Raw genomic sequence first — 22,264 nt, 5'->3', positions numbered from 1 at the left:
TCAGAGGAAACAGGAGCATACTGTTATTAAAAAAGCACTATTTTTCACCACAGTAACGTATAAAATCTTTTTAATTGCACTCATAAGATTCTGGTATTTATTCTCAATGTGACCCTTCCCTTTGCTATTATTAAAATCTGATGTTCAGACTAAAAAAAATGAGAAGATCACACTTACATTGTTAGGAATTTGAAGACCGAGGAAAGGTACCTGTACAGACTTCGAATCCCTTTTCAAGTCCTTTAATGTAAAAGCAGTGGAGTTGTTTGTTTTTTAAAACTCTTCAGTTTAATTGTAGATTATATAAGTAAAAGGAAGAAATGAGGAAGCAATAAAGCAGACAGTGTGAGTGACAGAAAAGTAACAGGAGAAGGGAGGGAAACCCATCCTAGCATCCTCTAGCAACTAGCAATGGAAAGGTCAGTATGTTGACAAGCACTGATTTTAACCTTCAGCCTGCAATCCACTGTAAGGGTCTGAGAATGATTTCATGTCTTTTAGCAGAGGGTAATATATGTGGAATTACAGATGTGTAGAAATCTACACCAGAAATAGTAAAAGCTGTTGCACTACAATTACTATTAACTGTTGAGGACCTTGCTTTTTTTTGGTGAGTCTGATATATAGACATTTGTAGGGAAGCATATACAGTACATAAGGTTTGTTATGTAACAGGCATATTGTAATTAAGCATATTCAGAAAATACCACAATTTTAATGAAACCCATATGTGGAACCTCTCCTATTACATAACTAATATTTTTTTTAGAGAAAATTGGTCTCATTATTTCCCACTCCACATTGAGGAGTATATATGTTACTAAACTGTATTGAGTGCATAAAGTAGTCATTAACAGCAGTGTCCTTGGTCAAATGCTCACAAGTAAATAAAACTGGAGAATATATATATATATATCCTTTATTAACAGTAAACTTCACACATTTCTAGAGAAATAAAGTCACAGACTTCAAACAGACAAATAAGAGCTGTAAGCCAGCAGCAGTCTAAAAATAGGGAAAGGCAGAAAAAGGGGAAAGGGGAAATAGAATGGAAAAGGGTGGACAATGGGGAGGGGAGAGAGAAAGAGAGATGAGCGGGGGGCAGAGGGAGAGAAAATCTACTAGTAGGCAGACTGTAGGGAGCGATGCCCTTTAGGTCTTTCTCCATCTGTAAGGATCTTGATCCCATATTTACTTTTCTTCCTTCTTCTGGATTCAGAGATTTGGACTGGTAAGATTCAAAAAGTGACGAGTGTGTAAATCATACTAAGAAACGTGCCAAGAATAGAGATGTAGAGGCAGTGAGGAAGCCATAGGAGGAAAAATACATGCAAGTAAAGAAAGTAAGGGTAAAGGCATTGAGAAAGTAGGAGGAGGAGCAGTGATAAAGTAAGAATTAGAGCAGTGATAAAATAAGGGAAGGGGTAGTAAAAGAGAGAAGACAATGTGTTACAATGCGAGCCATTAAAATGTTCAGGTGCTAATAAAGGACACATTCCTACTTGAAGGGGAGATCATGGGAGTATATATTATAAGGTATAAAAGCATTATAAATTTACTGTAGGGTTAAGGGGCTAAGTTTATACAGATTTAATGATAATATGTTTTTAGGATAAAATATCAGTATCCGCATGCAGGAAGTGGCAGTTCAGGAGGAGTGGGGGCATTTATGGGGGCTAGGGGCATTTCACTCACCAGCAGAGGCACAGCATCCTACGCGCTGACATAACGTACAGTGGCCCCCACCCTGCATGCGAGGAAGAAGTGGGATTAGTACAGGATGCTGCATGTATGCAGAATGGGAATTGCATAGGATACTGTGTATTTAAAATAAATCATTTTACTTTGTCTACTTTTCAATCTTAAATTCCTATGTAGTACAGGACACTGACATGCAAAAATATACCAGTGCAATATTCATACAGGTAGAACTGAAATTCTTACATAACTGCATTTCTAAAATAATATTGTATGTGCACAGTTTAATACAGCAATGTGATTGTAGACTCTGTTAGTGACAATAGGTGTAAAAACACATTTAACTTTTAATAATATGTTATTATTATTATTATTATTATTATTAATAATAATAATAATAATAATAATAATAATAATAATAAGTCACAATTTCGTTGAATGTACTCATTTACAATTTTGAAATAGTGATTGGCAGATATATATGGGAAAAGATGTAACATAACGACACACAAGATTCATTAAAATTATAGGGGCAACCAATTTACTTGATTATAGTCTTCAGAGTATTTAATGTAATTATAGAAATATAACATGCCCTCAGAAAATAAAGATAGATGATTTGTCTGCCCATTGAACTTCTTCTTCTTCAGTTTATACTCGAGATAGACTTGTGTTTATCTTTCATTTCCATTATAGTATATTTCTATCATGGCTATTGTCATGATAGCAATACTATTTCAGTACAGGAACACTTTATTGTATCAATTTATATTTTTGCTGTGGTTAGCATTGCTGCCTTACAGTATGGGGGTCATAAATTTGATTCCGACCAAGGTGCTATCTGGGTGGAGTATGTTCTCTGTGTGTATGTATGGGTTTCCTCTGGGTGCTCTGATTTCCTCCTATAATAGGTTAATTGACTTCTGACAAAAATGATTCTGCGTGTGTTTGTGAGGTAGGGAATATAGATGATTCCAGTGGTTCCACTGGGCCAGGAATTGATGTAAAAGATTAAATATTATCTGTAAAGTACATCATAATATGTACGCACTAAAAAAAATAAATGTTGATAAGTTTGATATGATCAAATGTGATGGTGGCAGCTAGAGGAACTTAAACCAAAGTATTGTTTGTAATTACCATTAATAAAACATTTGGTGATCTTTCCCTAGATTAGTAAAATTTTGTAGGGAAATTAAAAAAATGATTAAAACTATAACAACCATCAACTTTACTCACGTGCTGTTCAATTCCCAACCATGGCCTATCTGTGTGGAGTTTGTATGTTCTCCCCATGTTTGGTTGGGGTTCCTTTGGGTGCTCTAGTTTCCTCCCACACTCCAAAAACATACTAGTAAGGTTAATTGGTTGCTATGAAATTGGCCCTAGTGTGTCTGTGTGTATGTTAGGAAATTTAGACTGTAAGCTTCAATGGAGCAGGGACTGATGTGAGTGAGTTCTCTGTACAGTACTGAGGAATGAATGGCACTATATAAATAGATGATGATATCTGCAGGGCTATGGCTTCTCAATTAGCTATATTGTGGGCATCTCCAGATCCACCCTCAATCTTCACTATTTTTAATAGAGTTTGGTGTGTTTACAAAATGGAGGGCATTCCATGCCTGCTCAATAATTCATATCAAAATGTAATATTACATAGAAACCAAGGTTGTCTAAATATAACGTCAATATTACATTTTGAATTAATCCTCTTCATGTATTCTGTTTTATATTAATAATTTTAGATTCACTTATTCAAAGAGATCGCTGTACCCCTTTTCCTTTCATCCCCTTCCCTCCCATTTCTCCACCATATATTATTTTATATCTATATATTTATACTTATGTAATATGTATTATTATATATTAGCTGCTATTGTATTTATTATATTACGATATGATAAAAATATTTATTTCATAATTGATAATATTGTATTTGTAACTGCTCTTTTTTCCTGTCATTGAAAACTAATAAAATCTTTTAGGTGGAGAAAAAAAGAAGCTTCAAACTCAGCTTTAAGTACCTAGAATTATTTAGCACTTTATGACATTCAGAAATTATTCTTAAGTGTTACTAATCATACCTCAAACACACCACAAATAAGAATGAATCAGTTGTCGTTCCAGCTGCATTCAATTCACGAAATCTGAATTTACAAGTACATTGAACATTGGAATTGTACTAAACAGTGAAGCAAAAGTGGATCGAGAATATTGTATGGCAAAATCTTTTTATGCCCACAAAATCACCTGTTCTACTGCAAAATTCAGTTCACTTGAAATTTTACTACAATTTGCTCATTGCTAATAAAAACCTTTTTGAATACCTATCTTCAGCTGTCTCTCAATATCACAATGCTTTTCTGTACCCTTTCATTTGTTAATCATGGATTCCTAGTGGACTTCCCACTGGGATTTCTCTATAGTTCATATGCCATACTTTACAAATATTGCTCCCCAGAGCTTACATGTAACTCACCTGTACAGGTAGTAAAAGAAGGACAGCAGGTAGAATGCCAATTTACACCAGGCTTCCTTCTGGCAGTAATTCAGAATGTCCACATTCATTATAGACACTGGGTCAAACATAACTTCTGAGCCATCAGCGGGTCGGTGGAAGTACCTGTGGAAAGCCACCAAAGATATTTACTACTGATCCACGTATTCACTGTTATTCTGTATTTTGTAACATGCATGCTGAATGTCATTGCCAGTCTAGGTCAACTCACTGTGCAGTGTTGGAACACAACCTTAGAGTGCTAATGTTCACAACTACTGTCTTGGGCTCTTTAGTGTAGAAATATCTAGTCCAAATCTGCAGAATTATTGTGACATAGGGGCTCATTTAGAGTTGGAAGCAATTATTTTTGTGCAAGACACATATTTCCATAATGTGCATGTGCATCAAAAATGTACGCACATATATCACCATATAGATTTTTGTGCATCGTAGACTTGCACCCTCTTATGCTTGTAGAAGATAGGCATGGGCAGGCAAGTGTAAAAAGAGCACAGAAAAGTGTTTTTCACATAAATGCCAGACAATTAGATATACATCCACAGATATGTCTTTTAGGAAGTGGGTGCTGGAGGACAGCACTCTGGAGCTGCTTCTGGTTGGCTGATATCACATATTAATCTCTACAGCTAATAGTACTTAAAATATTAATGTTTTCATTATATTATATGAAGTCATAGCTGTTTACCTGCATTACTTAATTGACATTTCCATTTGGACAACAGCAGGAAAGGACATTTGCATGTGATTTCAAAGGGGTAAGCAACAGATGTGAAGGTGTTTGCATTTAATTCCATTTTCTTTTTAAAATGCGACTTTCACATTTATTAAAACCCGTGATTGCACTATTGTCTCTTGTGTATATGACACTCCTTTACACTACTATATGAAAAAAAATTAGTAATATACAAACAGAGTAATGTGACTTGTATGCTATCGTGGGGCGTAATACATACACACACACCATTTACACATGACATATACTAGTGATTTTGAGAGGACGGATCCTCAAACCCACAAAGTAGGATCCCTTATGCAATTAAAGAAACAGTGCAGGTTGGTAATTTCTGTGCTTCGTAAATGATGTAGAGTTGGACGCAAGTCCAACTCAACAGTGCAAAAAGCACGTTTAGCCAAGGTTCCGCCTCTGCTTGCATTCAGAATATGATCGATCTCCCTCTTGCACCTCTCTGCACTTAGAGATTTGGAACGGGAAAGGTAGTGTTCAAGCCTAGCAACGTAAAGGCCTGTTCATGCACTTTATATACTATCCTGAGTTGAAAGCAGCCACAGATCGGTCTCTAGGAGACGTATCTTTTGTGGGTGCTTTCTGCTGGTGCAACAGTCCTTGTAGTACTAAACAAAGAATTACAAAAATGATTACATTTAAAATAAAGGTGTGTACCCCCAAAGAGCATAACCATCCATTGTGCTGTTTGGGGGGGGGCACAATTTTTTTATTTTCTACATTAATTTATTTATTCAGTAATCTGCTTTACAGGGCTGCTGTGACTGATAAACTTAAGTGTATCATGCACACTGGCCCATAAAGCAGATAAAGCGGTGTGTTTGTGCAATTTGCATAGTATTCTGAGTTGCATGGATCTAAAGATCCGTTTGACTTGGAATAATGTGTAAATTACGGGTGCAATTTACACTTATGAGTTAAATGTAAATTGCGTCCGACTCTATATGAGGCCCTTACTGTGTATAAAATATGGAAGTTTCCTCCCCGATCATGTTTGTAAATGTTTCATGATTATGTCGTGACTGCAAATAAACCTCAGACTCAAAAGCTGAAGCAGAATCAATATTAATTATGTTTTCTTCACTGTAAGTAGTAACTTGAGAGGTCCAGTTTCTTCATATCTTCCAGACTTATTACATGTGAGTCACATTAATTTTGATTATTGTTCTTGGTAAATTTAGCCAAAGGAACAAAAAACCCTTATGGCGTTAAACTAATCTTTCTGTAAATAAGCTGTCTGTATAAAAAAGGTCAAGTACATTTATGTATTAGTCATTAATGAAAATAAATGCAAGTAAAAATGGAAATTAAAGGATCAGTCATAATAATAAATATATGCTTCCTCTATACTTGATAAGGGGTAGGAAGTGAAGTACTTACCTCCAGAGGTGGTAGAATAGCAAGGGAATGTTGAGACCCAGAGTAACCCACTCAGCAGCGCACATGAACATAAGACAGAATAAGCCATGGATGCAATACTCTGGTACTACGAGCTGGAGGAGAGATAAAAGCAAAGTGAGAAATAGGAGGTGGTGATAGATGAAAGACATAACAAAGACACAACATGAAAAACTAAAGAGAAAATAATGATGTTGGAATGGGCCACAATGTCAATACATAGGTTTCAATGTGTCAATGTGTTCAATCTGAGGAGTCTGTGTTGATAAGCAAAAATTTGAAATCAGTTCCATGAAATTGTTGCCACATTCTCATTTGGCATTGAGAAATGTTGTACATTTTGCCAGTGGAACTTGGCCTTAAGCATTCCCAAATGTACCCCAACTACAACACATGGAAATTGACCATAGTCATCCCAACTAAACTATAAACTAGAATGGCCATCACACGAAATAACAAAGCAAAAAGCAGAACTCAAAGATTGTATTGGCAGAGCTTAGCACATTTGGGAAATGGCTTGTTCCATGGCAAGAGACTTGATTAGCTCAGAATTTTTCTGCAATTTCGCTCATCTTTATTCTTGATTTACCATTAAATACAATTTACTATTAATCACAGAATTTTCATTAGAGATAAGCAAAATTGCAGTGATATTTCATGAAAAGCAATTTTTGCCGCCAAATGTTTTTTTTTTTGAGTTACAAAGTTTCAGCGACATAATCCTTGAGGTTTTGCTTTTGCTTCACCATTCCGCAGAATGGCATTCCACAGTGCAACAATGGAGTCAATCTCTCCTGCTCTGTGGAGTGGCTTGAGTAAGAGTGAGAATTCTGGGCAGAACAAAATAAACAGACAAATTCCATGTGGAAGACTTGAAACCTAAATCTTCCACCAGAGAATATTGCAAAATTGCACAGCCAAATGCAGAATGAGGCAAATATCACACTGAGCAATTCTGGTGGTGGCGGAGCCAAACTTCATGTAGGGATTCTAATTAAATGGAGTCAGCAGAGGCAATTGGATAAATTTTTATAGCATCAGAAAGTTTTATGTGGAGAGCAACTATGTTAATCTGAGCTGATATTTCAAATGGCCATATAAATCTTTGTCCAAGTTGAGAGAAGATATTAGCTGTTTAAGATTATTTACAGGAAGCCTGACTTTATTTATTACTTGAAAATTTGGTATGACTTTACAACCTTTATCAGCTTCTCATTTATAGTGTTTCTGAGCTTCTCTCAAAGTCTCTATGAACTTTTCCTGTGATTTCTGGAATGTAGTTATCCAGTTACTTGCAGCTGGGGTTGGTGTGGAAGCTGAGCAGTTGGGAATGAATTTTGGATAGAAGTCTGAGTTTGCATAAAAGGAACTCCAGGAAGTTGAGCTGTGTTACAATATGTAAACATGGCAACTGGTAAAAAGTCATTTCTATCGTATTGGAGGTAACTAATGAAGAGTTTGATTTGGTCAATCGGTTTGTTTTTTGATCGAGGATAGAAGATGGAAGACAATTTAATATTCACTGTAAGGATGTCATGAGATACAGTGAGGGACTGAAGGCCACTTGCTGATATTTGCGCTGCGAAGCTAGGAGGAGCGGGGTCTAAACATGCCACTGGTCTTCGTCAGGGACCCCGCAAGGGAGTTTGGAGTTTGCTGCAAGGGACGTGCAGGATGCGGCCCTCCAAGTTATCTATCAGTGAAGTGAAAGGTGAACAGACATGGTCGTGCAGGCAAAGGTCAAACCGTTCAGGCAAACAAGGTACCAGAGGAGTAGGCAAATCAGAGTCAGCAAGCCAAAGGTCAGATACCGTGGGAGCCATCAGTCCAAAGGGAGATCCAGGAGCAGAACCAGAAAGACCTGGGTCGGTACACAGGAGGTCAGTCAGAGAGCAGGGAAAGAGGCTTGAACAATGGAGAATAGGAAGACCTAGATACTCTGGCATCTACCTGGTGTTAGTGGCAGGTTTAAATACAGGAGCCAATTTCCTGATTGGTGGCAGTGTAGCCGATGGTCAGAGCAGCTGACCGCCGACAGGAAGTGCAGAGAAGTGTCCTATTGCTTGGTAACGGAGAGATGAGTGAACTGCACATGCGTATAGAAATGAGGCCCAGAACAAGAAGATGGCGTCCCACTGCCTAGCAACGGGACGAGCTGCCGGCAAAGGAATGCGTCCGTCCCTAGTACCGATGGTGTGTGCGGGGACGGCGCCTGACAGTACCACCCCTCCTCTCCAAGAAGTGTTTTTTGTGAAAACCGGCCAACAAACGTGGAGCATTGAGGTCATCCTCGTACACCCAGGACCTTTCCTCAGTACCAAATCCTTTCCAGTGGACGAAATACTGGGAACGTCCATGAAGCTTGCAAGTATTCAGAATATGACTAATTTCATACTTACCAGTAGCCGTGGGAATGGGAAGAGGAGAGGATGGTATATAAGAGAATTCATTGAATACCAACGGTTTCAGTAGAGAAATATGGAAAGTATTGTGAATTATAAGAGAGGAAGGGAGTTGGATTCAATAGGTTAGGGGATTGACAACCTGAACTACTGGAAAGGGTCCAATAAATCATGGGGTCAATTTCATTGAGGGTACCCGTAGCTTAAGGTTCTGTGTGGAGAGTCACACCTTATCCAACACTTGTAGAACTAGTACCATTTTACGATGACAGTCTGCTGCAAGTTTATACTGCTGAGAGGACTGTAATAACTTCTCTTTTGTGTCTGACAAGACTTTGCCAAAGTCGCGAACCATAGCATGAGAGCAAGAGCTGAAACTGTCGGGGAGGAGGAAAAATCAAGAAGAATAGGGTGGGCACCATATACAATAAAAAAGGAGGAGGAACCAGCAGACACATGGGTATGGTTGTTGTGGACAAACTCTACCCAGGGAAGTAGATTGCTCCAGTCAGATTGGTTGTTATTGGAAACATCAAAGCAAAGAAATAATTCAAGATCTTGTTTAACCCATTTCGTCTGGCCATTGTCTAGGGGTGATAAACCAGAGGAGACTTTCTGCCATATCCACAGATCTTTACAGAACTCCGCGATCGGATATGATTTCCTGCGGACACCCATGCAGACGAAAAAAATTCTTTGATAAATACTTAGGCAAGTTTGGAAGCGGAGGGAAGTACTTTCAATGGGACAAAAGGAGCCATTTTTGAGAACCTGTCCACAGTTACCCAGATGGTATTAAAGCTGTTACTGGGAGGTAGATCCGTGATAAAATCCATGTATACACTTGCCCAGGGATGATCAGGAATAAGCAATTTCAAGAGTAACCCGATTGGAAGTTGTCTGGGTACTTTATTCTGGGCACAGGTAGCACACGCAGCAACAAATTCCTTCACATCAGCGTGAAGAGTGGGTCACCAGTAACGATGTGACAATAAGGAGAGAGTTTTTAGAGAACAAGTATGATCCGCAAATTTCGTGGTGTGAGCTCAATGAAGAGCCTTAAGGCAAAGATATGGTTCCAAATAGGAACAGCCGACAGGAGGAGTCTTAGATGAAGTCCTGGTGAGGGCAACAATACTGGGAGGCTCAAATATGCGAGGAGGATCAGAGTTAGGAATAAGATCAGACTCGACATATGAACGGGATAGGGCATCTGCCCGGGAATTCTGAGCACCGGAACAGTAAGTCAACTTCACGTCAAAGCAAGGAATAAATGAAGATCACCTGGCTTGGTGGGGATTCAAACACTGAGCATCCCGAAGGTAGACAAGATTTTTATGATCGGTGTAAACTGTAACTGGATGGTGAGTTCCTTCTAAAAGATGACGCCACTCTTCAAGCACAGATTTAATGGCTAGCAGTTCTTTGTCATCAATCCCATAATTATGTTCAGATGTGGAGAATTTGCTAGAGAAAAAAAACAGTGGAATTTAAATTGCCTGAAGGGGATTCTTGCGAGAGAATAACCTGTACTCCTACTGAGAAGGCGTCCACCTCCAGGAAAAAATATTTCTCTTGGTTGGGCTGAGTCAAGACTGGGGCAGAAACGAACGTCTCCTTCAAAGTGGCAAATGCAGCTATGGCTTCAGGGGTCCACTTTCTAGGGTTGGCTGACCTCAGGGTCAGTGCGGTAATGGGAGCAATCAAGGTGGAAAAGTGCTTGATAAATTGCCAGTATTAATTAGCATAGCCAATAAAACGTTGCACAGCTTTCAAGCCAGAGGGTTAAGGCCAGTTGAGGATGCCACAAAGTTTCTCCAGATCCATCTGGATACCTGAGCCAGAAATGATAAACCCCAAGAATAAGATTTGAGAAACTTCAAAAACACATTTTTCAAGTTTGCTAAACAACTGGTTAGCACAGAGGAGGGAGAGGAGCTCTTTTACATGGGACTGGTGGGAAATAAGGTCAGTAGAGAAATTCAGAATGTCATTCAGATACACTACCACCGTACTGTAGAGCAAGTCACGAAAAAATTCATTAATGAAGGACTGGAAAACCGCAGGAGCATTACAAAGCCTGAAGGGCATCACTAAGTATTCATAGTGTCCATTGCAGGTACTAAAGGCAGTTTTTCCACTCATCCTCCTCCCAGATTCGGATTGTAAGCTCCCCGTAGATTCAGCTTGGAAAAGATTTTGGAGCCGCTAATCCGGTCAAATAGCTCAATGATGAGAGGGAGATGGTATCTGTTTTTAGCGTTCAACTGCTGGTAGTCAATACAAGACCATAACGTCCCGTCCTTCTTTGTCACGAAAAAGAAGCCAGCACCTGCAGGAGGCAAAGTCTTCCTGATGATTCCTCATTGAAAAGGTTTTCAGCAACATATTGGGACATTGCTTGGTTCTCTGGTAAAGTAAGTGGATAAATCTACCCCTAGGAATAGGTTTATCTGGTAGTAGATCAATGGGACAGTCTCAAGGGTAGTGCGGAGGAAGGATCTCGGAAGCTACTTTACAGAAGACGTGCTGAAAAGAAGTATAGGGAGTTGGGAGCCCCGGCAGGGATGAGAGGATTCTGCAAGAACAGCGGATCTTCCAGGTTTGATTGTAAAGAGATGTTTCTCGAAACACTGAGTACTCCATGGAGCCTGAGCCAAGGTAAACCCAAAATGACAGAGTTAATAGACCAAGAACTCAATCCACCCCGAATGTAGCACCCCTACCATCAACCGAATGGAAGAAGTGATCCGGGAGACAGAACCATTAATAACTCGGTTCCCATACAACGCTGTGAGGTATAACGGCTGAGGAAGATCTCGAGTAGGAATGTGGAGTTGTGAAGCCAAAGTGGCAGATATGAAGTTCCCGGCGGAGCCAGAGTCACAAAAGCAGAAGTCACGAAGGGGCCATCAGGAGTATCCTGAGTGATAGACATTGAGAAATCTGAACCCAGAGAGGTATAGGGAGTAGTGAACTTGACTCCTAGATCGGCCTCTCTGTTACCAGCTAGGAGGAGACATTTCCCGGCCTCTTAGGGCAGGCAGAAATTAGGTGGCCTGGTTCGCCACAGTAAAGATAGAAGTTTTGTCCCTCTCTCTACCTCTCTTCGGGAGAGAGACGGGACCGTGCAATCTGCATAGGTTCCTCAGGAGGCACTGGATTCTGAAAGCGAGGAGCTAACCGGGTAGGAAACATCTGCCAGACATTTTCTCTTGTGTTCACTCCCGGAAGCGTGGGTCAATCATCTTGCATAAAGAGATTAAGGAATCGAGGTTTGCTACAAGCTTACAGGAGACTAACTCATCCTTTATGCGGTCTGCCAGACCCTGCCTAAAAGGTTTCTACCAAGGCCTCGTTATTCCATTTTAGCTCGGACGCCAAGGTGCGGAACTGGACTGCATATTGACCCATGGTCTGGAAGCTTTGGGGTAAGTTCAGGAGACTGAAAATAGCAGAAGAGACTCGACCTGGGTCATTGAAAATTTTGCAGAAGGTTTCGATAAAGGATGAGGCATTCCGTAGAAGGGGATCATTGCGTTCCCATAAGGAAGAGGCCCAGCCCAAAGCCCCCACCGGAGAGTGGATAAATGCAATCTTAATTCGTTCAGAGGAAAAGGATCCTGGATTGCATTCGAAATGTATCAGACATTGATTCAAAAATCCCCAGCATCTTTTCGGGTCTTCGTCGAATTTCGTGTAGGAAGGCGTAAGGCTGGAGCAGCAACTGCAGTAGAGACCTGGGTAGGTAAGGTAACCCCAGAGGAGGTGACTATAACTGGCTGAGAGACCGCTATTTATGCCTGGAGCGACTCCATTCTTGCGGCGACTCCCTGAACACACTGGAGGAGCTGGGCCTGCTCAGTTTCTTGTTTAACAACTCAGTGAGCCTAGTGCATAAGGAGATCATGAGCAAAGGATTCACCGGGTCCTTCAGTAGACATGGCCAGAGTATACTGTCACGAGATACAGGGACTGAAGGCCACTTGCTGATATTTGCGCTGTTAAGCTAGGAGGCACGAATCTAAACATGCCCCTGGTCTTCACCAAGGGCATCCACAAAGGAGTTTGGAGTTTGCTGCAAGAGACGTTGAGGTCGCGGCCCTCCAAGTTAGCTATCAGCGAAGTGAAAGGTGAACACATGTGGTCAAGCAGGCAGAGGTCAAACCATTCAGGCAAACGAGGTACCAGAGGAGTAGGCAAATCGGAGTCAATAAGCCAAATCTCAGATACCGTGGGAGCAATCAGGTCAAAGAGAGATCAAGGGGCAGAAGCAGACAGAGCTGGGTCGGTACACAGGAGGTCAGTCAGAGAGAAAGGAAACAGACTGGAACCCTGGAGCATAGAAGACCTAGATACTCTGGCTTCTACCTGGTGTTAGGGGCAGGATTAAATACAGAAGCCAATTCCCTGATTGGTGGAAGTGGAGCTGACGGTCAGAGCAGCTGACCGCCGACAGGAAGTGCAGAGAAGCATTCTGTTGCTTGGTAACGGAGACGTAAGCAAACTGCACATGCGCACAGAAAGCGAGGTCCAGAGGAAGAAGGTGGAGGCCCGTTGCCTAGCAATGGGACGAGCTGCCCGCAAAGGAAGGCGTCCGTCCCTGGCACCGATGGTGAGTGCAGGGACGGCGCTTGACAAAGGGTGTGCAAAAGCTTTTCCAGAACCTATGAGTAAATTGAATATCTCAAACTCACACCATATTGTCAGGAGAACTATGGAGTCTAAATTGGAGCTAATCCATTTTTTTTGCATGGCATTGCCCATCTTTGTGAGACCAATAATTTATTTAGGGATGTCATCATCAATCCATTGACATGAAGCTCTTGGGCAGAGATTGGACAAGACGAGGTTGCAGGTGATATGCTTGAAGTCTTGTTTTGGGCACGAGTAAAATATGATCACACATCCCTGAAAATGCTTATTACAATTCTGCCACTACAAAAAGAACAAGTTAACAATTATATTATACACTTCTAATTGTCCTGCAAGTTAGAAATTTTAGGATTTCTAATTGTTCCGACTATGTGCTGAATCCAATAGCAATTTGCAATGGTAAATAAACATCCATAGAGGGATGGTAACTGTGATTATAATTATGTTTTTAAAGGATAAGTGACTCCTAAGCAGTTTTCATAGATACAATAGTACTTTCAGAGTTGTTTTACTGATGAGATTTAAAATACATTCTCGATTAGGCATTAGCCAGTTCTATATCCTAGTTTGTAAGCAATTATGAAGTTAAAGGGTAGTCCATCTGACTTATCTGGGGGAGTGTTGATTAGTGAAACATATAAATTACTGGTTCCTGGTTCCTATAGGACACTCAAGATGGCATTTTCATTCAGTAGTAAAAGCACATTTGATGGCTAGTAAATAGCTTTTGGAAATATCTTAATTCTAACTTACAGAAGACATTTGTTGAGAAACATAAGTATGGAAAGCAAAAACATTTTATTTCCACAAATTAAGAACGGATTGCTCCAAAAGTAGAATTAGAGGCAGTGACTTCCACAATTAAAGGTTGTTTGGGATCAAGATGGTGCTGAATGGAAAAAAGTATTAAGCTAAAGCTCCTTGTGCCCTAGGTAATTATTTTTATGGTACTCCTTTTTGGTGATTTGTGTATTTCTCATTCTTAGGGGGTGATCAATTCACACCAGCATTAACCTTGCTGGGATCCATGCTCAGGTCACCTTGGGAGATAATATATCCTAAAAATTAATTTGGACCTGTACTCATTTCTCCAGTCTAACAGTCCATTAGTCATTCAAGCATACATGTTTGCGATATCCTTCAAGATTAACTAAATAATAAGGATGCCATCCAATAATCGCCCACAAATTGACCTAGTAAGTCTAGTAAAACATAACTTAGAAAATGCTAAAAATTTGTGGGAACACTGCACAGACTGAATGCCATTACTAAATACTCAAAATGTCCTATGTGATCCTGCAGTTTTACTAGCAACTCCAGATCGAATACAATCTTTATAAATATTTCAACCTTCTGTTGTCTCTCCAATATTTTAAGAATTAAAGGAGTGTAACCTTACTTAATTCCCTATAGTCAATACAAGAGTATAATGCAACATCCTTCTTATCATCTAGAATAAGGCTGACCCAGCAGAAACAGAATGATTAAACAAGCCCTTTTTATATGCTTATCCAAGTATTCTCTAAAGACTTTTAACTCAGAGAGAGAACGTAAATCTGACCAAATGGCATTGATAACCCTGGATAGCGATTCATAGGAGTTATTAGGAGGCAATTCATCTGCATTCTTTTTATCATTGACATCCAAAATTGTCTGTTTTGTGAAGGTGGCTTATATAAATCTTTTACAGAAAGTTCAGAAACTTGCATGACTTTTGAGATTGAGGTCTCTGGATGGCAATTAAGATTACATTGCTTAGAATGAAAATAAATAATGTGAGTGTTTCAGTTAATGAAAGGATTATAAGTTGACAGTCAAATGATTCCCAGAATGATGGGCAAACCAATCAAATTAAAGGTTATTATTTCATAATGACCCAGTTCTATGTCCATTTGAATTTGAAGTCTTTTGAGTTACTGGTCCTGGAGACAAAATATATCCATCACCAGCTTCCATATTTATAGAAGCTTACTTAAAACACAATTAAATTATCCAGTACAAAAGGGATGTCTATAAAATTACCTCCAGGAGGTAAATGTATCAAGCTGCGATTTGGCATTTTCATAGATTTTCTCCGGCGAGTTTAAACTTGCTGATGTATGAAAGTGGGATTTGATAGAAAATCACCAGTAAAGTGATATTTTTAAAATCGCATTCTGAAAATCCCTACATATCGCAGTCCCGACATTTTGCTACTTTAGCAATACAAGTCGCCATATGTACGAAGCTGCGATTTTGCAAACTTCCCTAAGATTTATACAACACGCTACTTTGGATAGGCGAGATTAGCAAACACATCACTTTTCCACTGCTGGCCACTGTTAATACAATATGACAGGAGACACAATACAAGTTTTAAATATGAGGGTAATCATGATTTCTTGTTTAAAGGGGCAAAAATTATTATTAATTATCTTATGGGGGCCAAATTATTTTATGAATAAATTAGTGGGATTATTATACTATATGAATATCATTGATCCTGATGAAAAATAACTATGATCTCAAAATGATTTGGCTGCAAATATAATTGTACTACTTTTATATTTCTGCAAATCTAAATTTTCATGTTACTGTCTCTCTGCTAAGAGTCAATTATGCCCAACATGAATTGGATCAGAAACTGATCTTCTTAAACGAATGGTCTCCTACATGACCCTGGGATGGGATTATCATTCATTTATTATGGGATATGCACTATGAATATTCACTATGTGAATAGCCAGGGGTAGTGTTCACCACAACTGACCACCATTAAACAAGAGTGGAAGTGTCATATGAATATTTAATAACTTGAAGATTGAATGATTTTTATCCTGTCATGACCATGGAGGACTTTTCGCAGGTCTCACCTAGACTTCAGTAATAACAGATCACTATTACAAGTTATCTATTATGACTGAAGTCCAAAGGAATCTTCAGGGATGTCACCGGATTTCCATAAAGAATGCTGATTATAAGTGGTACTAAATAAAATGGTTTGCAGGAACAGTTCTGGTAAAGACAGTCAGGTCTGGTACCAGTGAAAACACTATTGGGAAGATCACATGGCTGCTACCTTTGCAGGATGTTTATGTTCTGTTATCACTTATGTCAAATAACAAATAGAAAGTCATCTTTAAAGCTGTTAACTTTATTATACCATAAAAGCTCCTTTTTTCGTTTGTAAATCTGTACTGAGGATCTTAGAGGAGATTAATTAAGTGGGCAGTTTTGCAAAACTACATGGTTTTTGATGCATTGATTTGTGATTTACTAAAGTCCAAACCGCACATAAAGGTGCATGAGTTTAAGCCACAAGGTTTAAAACCACCTTCCTGATTTTTATACAAGGAAAGTATTCAAACCATCTCATGTTTTGTGCCAGATAGCAAACCACTGATGATATTTAGTTATAAAAATAGACTAGTTTATACAAGTTCTGTGCTACTTAACAATGGCCCGGTCTTTTAACAAACAAATGATCAGGCCCCTGCATCTAGAGATGACTGGGGCTTCCCCTGGTTTTCGGAAGATTCCAAAGGGTAATTATAGATGCAATAAAACACAGTGTACTACCTGTAAACGTATAAACAATAAATGTGATCATATTGTTTTCCATGTGTCTAAAGAAAGATTTTACTTCATGGGCTTCTATAATTGTGACACAACGTATATTATTGTCTATGTGGACTCCAAATACGTTGGTAGAATGACTAGCCCATTCAAAACTAGATTCATAGAACACAGATGCAATGTTATAAATAAGTTAATTTCTCATAGTATGTCTAAACTTTTTATGGAGGCACATCATGCAGATCCCACTAAACTTATGATCACAATTATTGAACATATAAGAAAGACAATAAGGGAAGACTTCTGTGTGAAAGGAAGACTTTTTGGATTTTTAAATTGCGGACATTGTGCCCTGAGGGGTTGAATGAAGATCTGGAATGAACTATTAGACAATAATTAATAACCAAAAAAACAATAGAAATGGATAAGAATTGAATTTTAGAAAAATTTGGATGCATTATATTGCGTGAATATTTATATTATCTATAGATACAATTGATTTTGTCAATAGCTTTTATATAAATCACCATAAGGGTTGTAGGACAGTAATGCACCTTATTTATAATATAACACATCTGACTCACAGCTGGACCTGTGGTTCAATAGATTGAGTTATGGATACTGTCTGTGAAAAAGCTACGGTTTGATCCCGGATGGTCACTATTTAAATTTTTAACTCTTTTTATCGGTACATAGAGAACTATATTTTATGTTGGGTCCCTAATAACTGTGAAGTTTGAAGTGTCCTAATTTGTTTATAGCTGTTGATCTCCTCTCCAGAGGATACTGTGTTGACACGGGTTACATGACATTATTGATAATTAGAAAACATATTTATTTCAGAGCTATTGCAGTAACAGAATCCAGAAACAAATAGAACTTTATGGTTATTTGTTTTATTTTAATGTATTATTCTCCTGTTTATGTTGTTATCTATCTGTCATCACCCGGTGCTCTACTCACCGGGTGATGACGCCCGCAGCCTTCCCGACCTCCGCAACGCTGCTTCCTGCCTCCACGTCACCGACCTGTGCCACGGCTCTCCTTCAAGTCCTCTGGCTGCCTTCTGCTGGTCTCCCGCTGCTCTGTTCCTGTCCCGACGCTGCTGTTCGCCTCCAGTTCCCGCGGATCCCGTCCAGGTCAGTCTCCAGACCTCCAGCTGCTACGTCCTGGACTTTGCTCCTCCGATTCCTGAGGCGCCCTCGCTGCTCCTGCTGTTGGTGAGCTTGTTATCTCCTCCACATGCTGCCACCTCACCACTGACTGCAACTCCGGTCTGCTCCCTCCAGCCCCGGCCTGCTGCGGTTCACTCCTCACTTGTACCCTTTTCCTGCCTGCAGCCTCTCCCTGGCTGTGCCCCTGTGCCTGGAGGCATCCACGTCCTCGTGCCTCATCAATACCGGCCTCCATCTTTGTTGGCCTTAGTGCCCCAGTCTCTGCCTCCTGCCTCCGTAGGCTGCCCCACCTGCCCATGCCCTCCCCCATCTACAGCCCTTACTGAGGTATACTGACCTCACCCAATGTCTTGACCCGCCTCCGGGTCCATCTGAACCCGTTCTGGACCGTTCGAACCGCATGCTTTACCCTCTGGGTCCACCTGAACTCTGGTCCGTTTGCCTTGACCCTCCGAACTCTGATCCCCCTAATCGCTGGACCCCTGGACCTCTCCTGCTCCCTGGACCTTTCCTGCTCCTGGTTCTGGTCCCCACGAACTACTCCTGCTCCTGTGATTACCTGGAACTCCTGGTCTTGTGTCCTGTGTTTCTCCTGGTACGGAGGACTCCCCATTTTTTTTCTTGTCTTTTATTTCACCCCACCACCAATCCATTTATTTAACTTAATTTTATCTATTTATTTAATTACTCCACCTTTATTTTACTTTATTTTACTGTTTACTGTACATTGTTCTGCGTTGCCACTCCTCTTCTCCATCTACATTGTTTACATTGTCTACACTGGTTACACTGCTTTGCTACCGCCCTTCTGTTTCACTCCGTCTGGTTCTGTGCAACTCACCTCCCGTCTTTCCACGCTCCGTTAGTCCTCATTTAACTTTACTCGAGTACTCTCCATCTTACTCCTCTTTACTTGAGTACTCGCCTCCATTGCCTCTTCACTCTCTCTCCTGCCCACACCTCTCACTATGCCGCCCCGCTCCTTTCCCATTCCCATCCTCTCCCCGAGTCACCCTTACCGGTCCTTCTCTCATGGTCCCATCTCTTCCCCGTGCTCCAATAACCTCTCCCCCACTCCCCCCCACTGGTCCAACTCTCACCCCCCCCTTGCTCCATCAACCCCGACAACCTTATCCACATCTCCCCTCATCCTTCCCTCCCCTTCTCATGTGCCCTCTGGAACTCTAGGTCCATTCGTAACAAACTGACCTCCATCCATGACCTCTTCATCTTTAACTCTCTCAACCTTCTTGCCATCACTGAAACCTGGCTCACTCCCTCTGACACCACCTCACCTGCTGCCCTCTCCTATGGGGGCCTCTCCTTTACCCACTCCACCAGACCGGACAAGCGTCCAGGAGGTGGAGTGGGCCTCCTCCTATCCCCCTGCTGCACTTATCGGGTCATTCCCACCGTACCTTCTCTCTCTTTCTCCTCCTTTGAAGTTCACTCCATCCGTCTCTTCTCTCCTATACACCTCCATGTCTCCGTCATCTATCGTCCCCCTGGCCCTACCTCCCTTTTCCTGGATAACTTTGCTGCCTGGCTCCCCCACTACCTTTCCTCTGACCTTCCTTCCATCATACTCGGCGACTTCAACATCCCTATTGATAACTGCTCTGACCCTGCCACCATCAAACTTCTTACCCTCTCCACCTCCCTTGACCTCTCCCAATGGACCTCCTCCCCCACCCACTGTCTTGGCCACTCCCTTGACCTAGTCTTCTCTCACCTCTGCAATCTCTCTGATTTCTCAAACTCTCCCTTCCCACTCTCGGACCACCATCTCCTCTCCTTTACTCTGTCCTCCTCCCCTGCTCCCCCCCCCCCCCGCCCAAAGTCACCCTCACCAGACGCAACCTTGAAGCAATTGACCTTACCTCTTTCTCCTCCTCTCTTGATTCTCTCCTCTCTCCCCTCCCCTCCCTGGCTTGTCCAGACCTAGCGTCCTCTCTCTACAACCATTCACCCGCTACTGCCCTGGATGCTGTCGCCCCCGCCGCTCCTATCCGCCGCCGCCGCCTTATTCCTCAACCGTGGCACTCCAAACTCACTCGCTTCCTCCAAAAGTGCTCCCACACTGCCGAACGCCTCTGGAGGAAATCTCGCTCCCTCGCTGACTTCCTTCACTTCAAATTCATCCTCTCCTCTTTCTGCTCTGCCCTCTCCCTTGCTAAACAAACCTTCTTTAAAACCCTCATCTCTTCTCAGTCCTCTAATCCCCGCCGCCTCTTCGCAACCTTCAACTCCCTCCTTTCTCCCCCCCCCCTCCTCCAGTCCCACTTTCCCTCTCCGCTGCTGACTTCGCCACTTTTTTCTCTTCCAAAATCGAGGCCATTAGACTTAACATCTCTTCTTCCTCCCCCTCTCCCCCTGCCCTTATTGCTCCACCCCCATCCAACACGCAACTCTGGTGCTCCTTCCACCCCACATCTGGCGATGAAGTTCGCTCCCTTATTCTTTCCTCTCCACCCTCCACCTGTCCGCTTGATCCCATCCCCTCTAAGCTCCTTCGCTCTCCCTCTCCTACTGCCTGCTCCTACCTTGCACACCTATTCAACATATCACTCGCCTCAGGTGTTGTACCCTCCTCATTCAAACATGCTCTCATCTCTCCTATCCTCAAAAAACCCAATCTTGACCCCACCTCCTTCGCCAACTATCGCCCCATCTTACTTCTCCCCTACGCCTCCAAATTACTTGAGCGGATAGTCTGCTGTCGTCTCACCAACTACCTCTCAGACAATTCCCTCCTTGACCCTCTCCAATCTGGCTACCGCCCCCTCCACTCTACCGAAACCGCCCTGGCCAAAGTCACCAACGACCTCCTCTCAGCCAAATCCAGGGGTCACTTCTCCATACTCATCCTCCTCGACCTCTCTGCGGCCTTTGACACTGTGGATCACCCCCTCCTTCTCCAAACTCTTCTCTCTCTTGGCCTCTCTGGTTCTGTCCATGCCTGGTTCTGCTCTTATCTCGCCAACTGCACCTTCTCTGTCTCCACATCTGGCTCTGCCTCCACCCTCTCCCCTCTCCCGGGTTGGAGTCCCCCAGGGCTCTGTTCTCGGCCCCCTACTATTCTCGCTCTACACTTCCTCACTCAGGACTCTCATCTCCTCCTACGGTCTTCAGTATCACCTCTATGCTGACGACATTCAGCTCTACTTATCTTCTCCTGATCTCTCTCCCACTCTCCTCTCTCGTGTATCTGACTGCCTCTCTGCCATCTCCTCCTGGATGTCATTGCGCTTTCTCAAAATTAATATCTCTAAAACTGAACTAATTGTCTTCCCTCCCCCCAGGCTCCCCTCTCACCACAACCTCTCTATCGTGGTTAATAATTCAACCATCTCCTCTGTCACCCAGCTCCATTGCCTGGGTGTCACCCTTGACTCCTCTCTCTCCTTTGTCCCCCACATCCAATCTCTAGCCCAAACCTGCCGCTTCCAGCTGCGTAACATTGCCCGCATCCGGCCCTTCCTCTCACAAGATGCCACCAAAACCATCATACACGCTCTCATCATCTCCCGCCTCGACTACTGCAACCTTCTCCTTACTGGCCTCCCCCTCTCCCACCTTGCCCCCCTTCGCTCTGTTCTCAATGCGGCTGCCCGACTCATCTTTCTCTCACGCCGCTCCTCCTCCACCTCCCCTCTCTGCCTTGCCTTACACTGGCTCCCCTTCCCCTACAGGATCATTTTCAAGCTCCTGACCACGTACAAAGCCCTCTCCCAGTCTACTGCCCCCTATATCTCCAACCTCCTCACCATTCACACCCCTGCCCGCTCCCTGCGCTCGGCCAATGACCGTCGCCTCTCCTCCACTCTGATCACCTCTTCCCACTCCAAAATACAAGACTTCTCCCGAGCTGCTCCCCTCCACTGGAACGACCTCCCTTGCTCTCTCACCCAGTCTGTGCTCCTTCAAACGGGCACTCAAAACTCACCTGTTCGTCAAAGCCTACCAACAATCCACTTAACCCTTACCTTGTTGCACCTTCGCAAACATCCTTCTCTTGTTCTCCCCCCTCTCCACCAGCCCCGCCTTTCTATCCCTTACTTTAATGGTTTCCTCCTGTGCCTGTTTGTCCACCCTCCCTTAGGTTGTGAGC

General features: G+C 42.1%; 1 protein-coding gene across 5 annotated transcripts in view; it reads right to left on the bottom strand.

Moving 5' to 3' along the window:
* Positions 1-904: 904 nt before the first annotated feature.
* CNIH2 (cornichon family AMPA receptor auxiliary protein 2) overlaps positions 905-22,264 on the bottom strand; it is a 111,482-nt gene continuing 90,122 nt past the window's right edge. For 4 of the 5 annotated variants that reach the window (XM_075188753.1, XM_075188752.1, XM_075188749.1 and 1 more), the window contains 4 exons: positions 6,348-6,460; positions 4,181-4,324; positions 1,696-1,747; positions 905-1,266 (listed from right to left, as the gene is read on the bottom strand). In XM_075188753.1, the coding sequence (XP_075044854.1) occupies positions 1,714-1,747; positions 4,181-4,324; positions 6,348-6,460 (291 nt within the window). In that variant the 3' untranslated portion in view covers positions 905-1,266; positions 1,696-1,713. The remainder of the gene's footprint in view (positions 1,267-1,695; positions 1,748-4,180; positions 4,325-6,347; positions 6,461-22,264) is intronic. The other variant, XM_075188750.1, reaches the window with a different exon arrangement.

This window comes from Mixophyes fleayi, chromosome 10, assembly GCF_038048845.1.
Source record: "Mixophyes fleayi isolate aMixFle1 chromosome 10, aMixFle1.hap1, whole genome shotgun sequence".
NCBI classification, from domain to species: domain Eukaryota; kingdom Metazoa; phylum Chordata; class Amphibia; order Anura; family Limnodynastidae; genus Mixophyes; species Mixophyes fleayi.
This window is presented reverse-complemented; position numbering and strand designations above follow the sequence as displayed.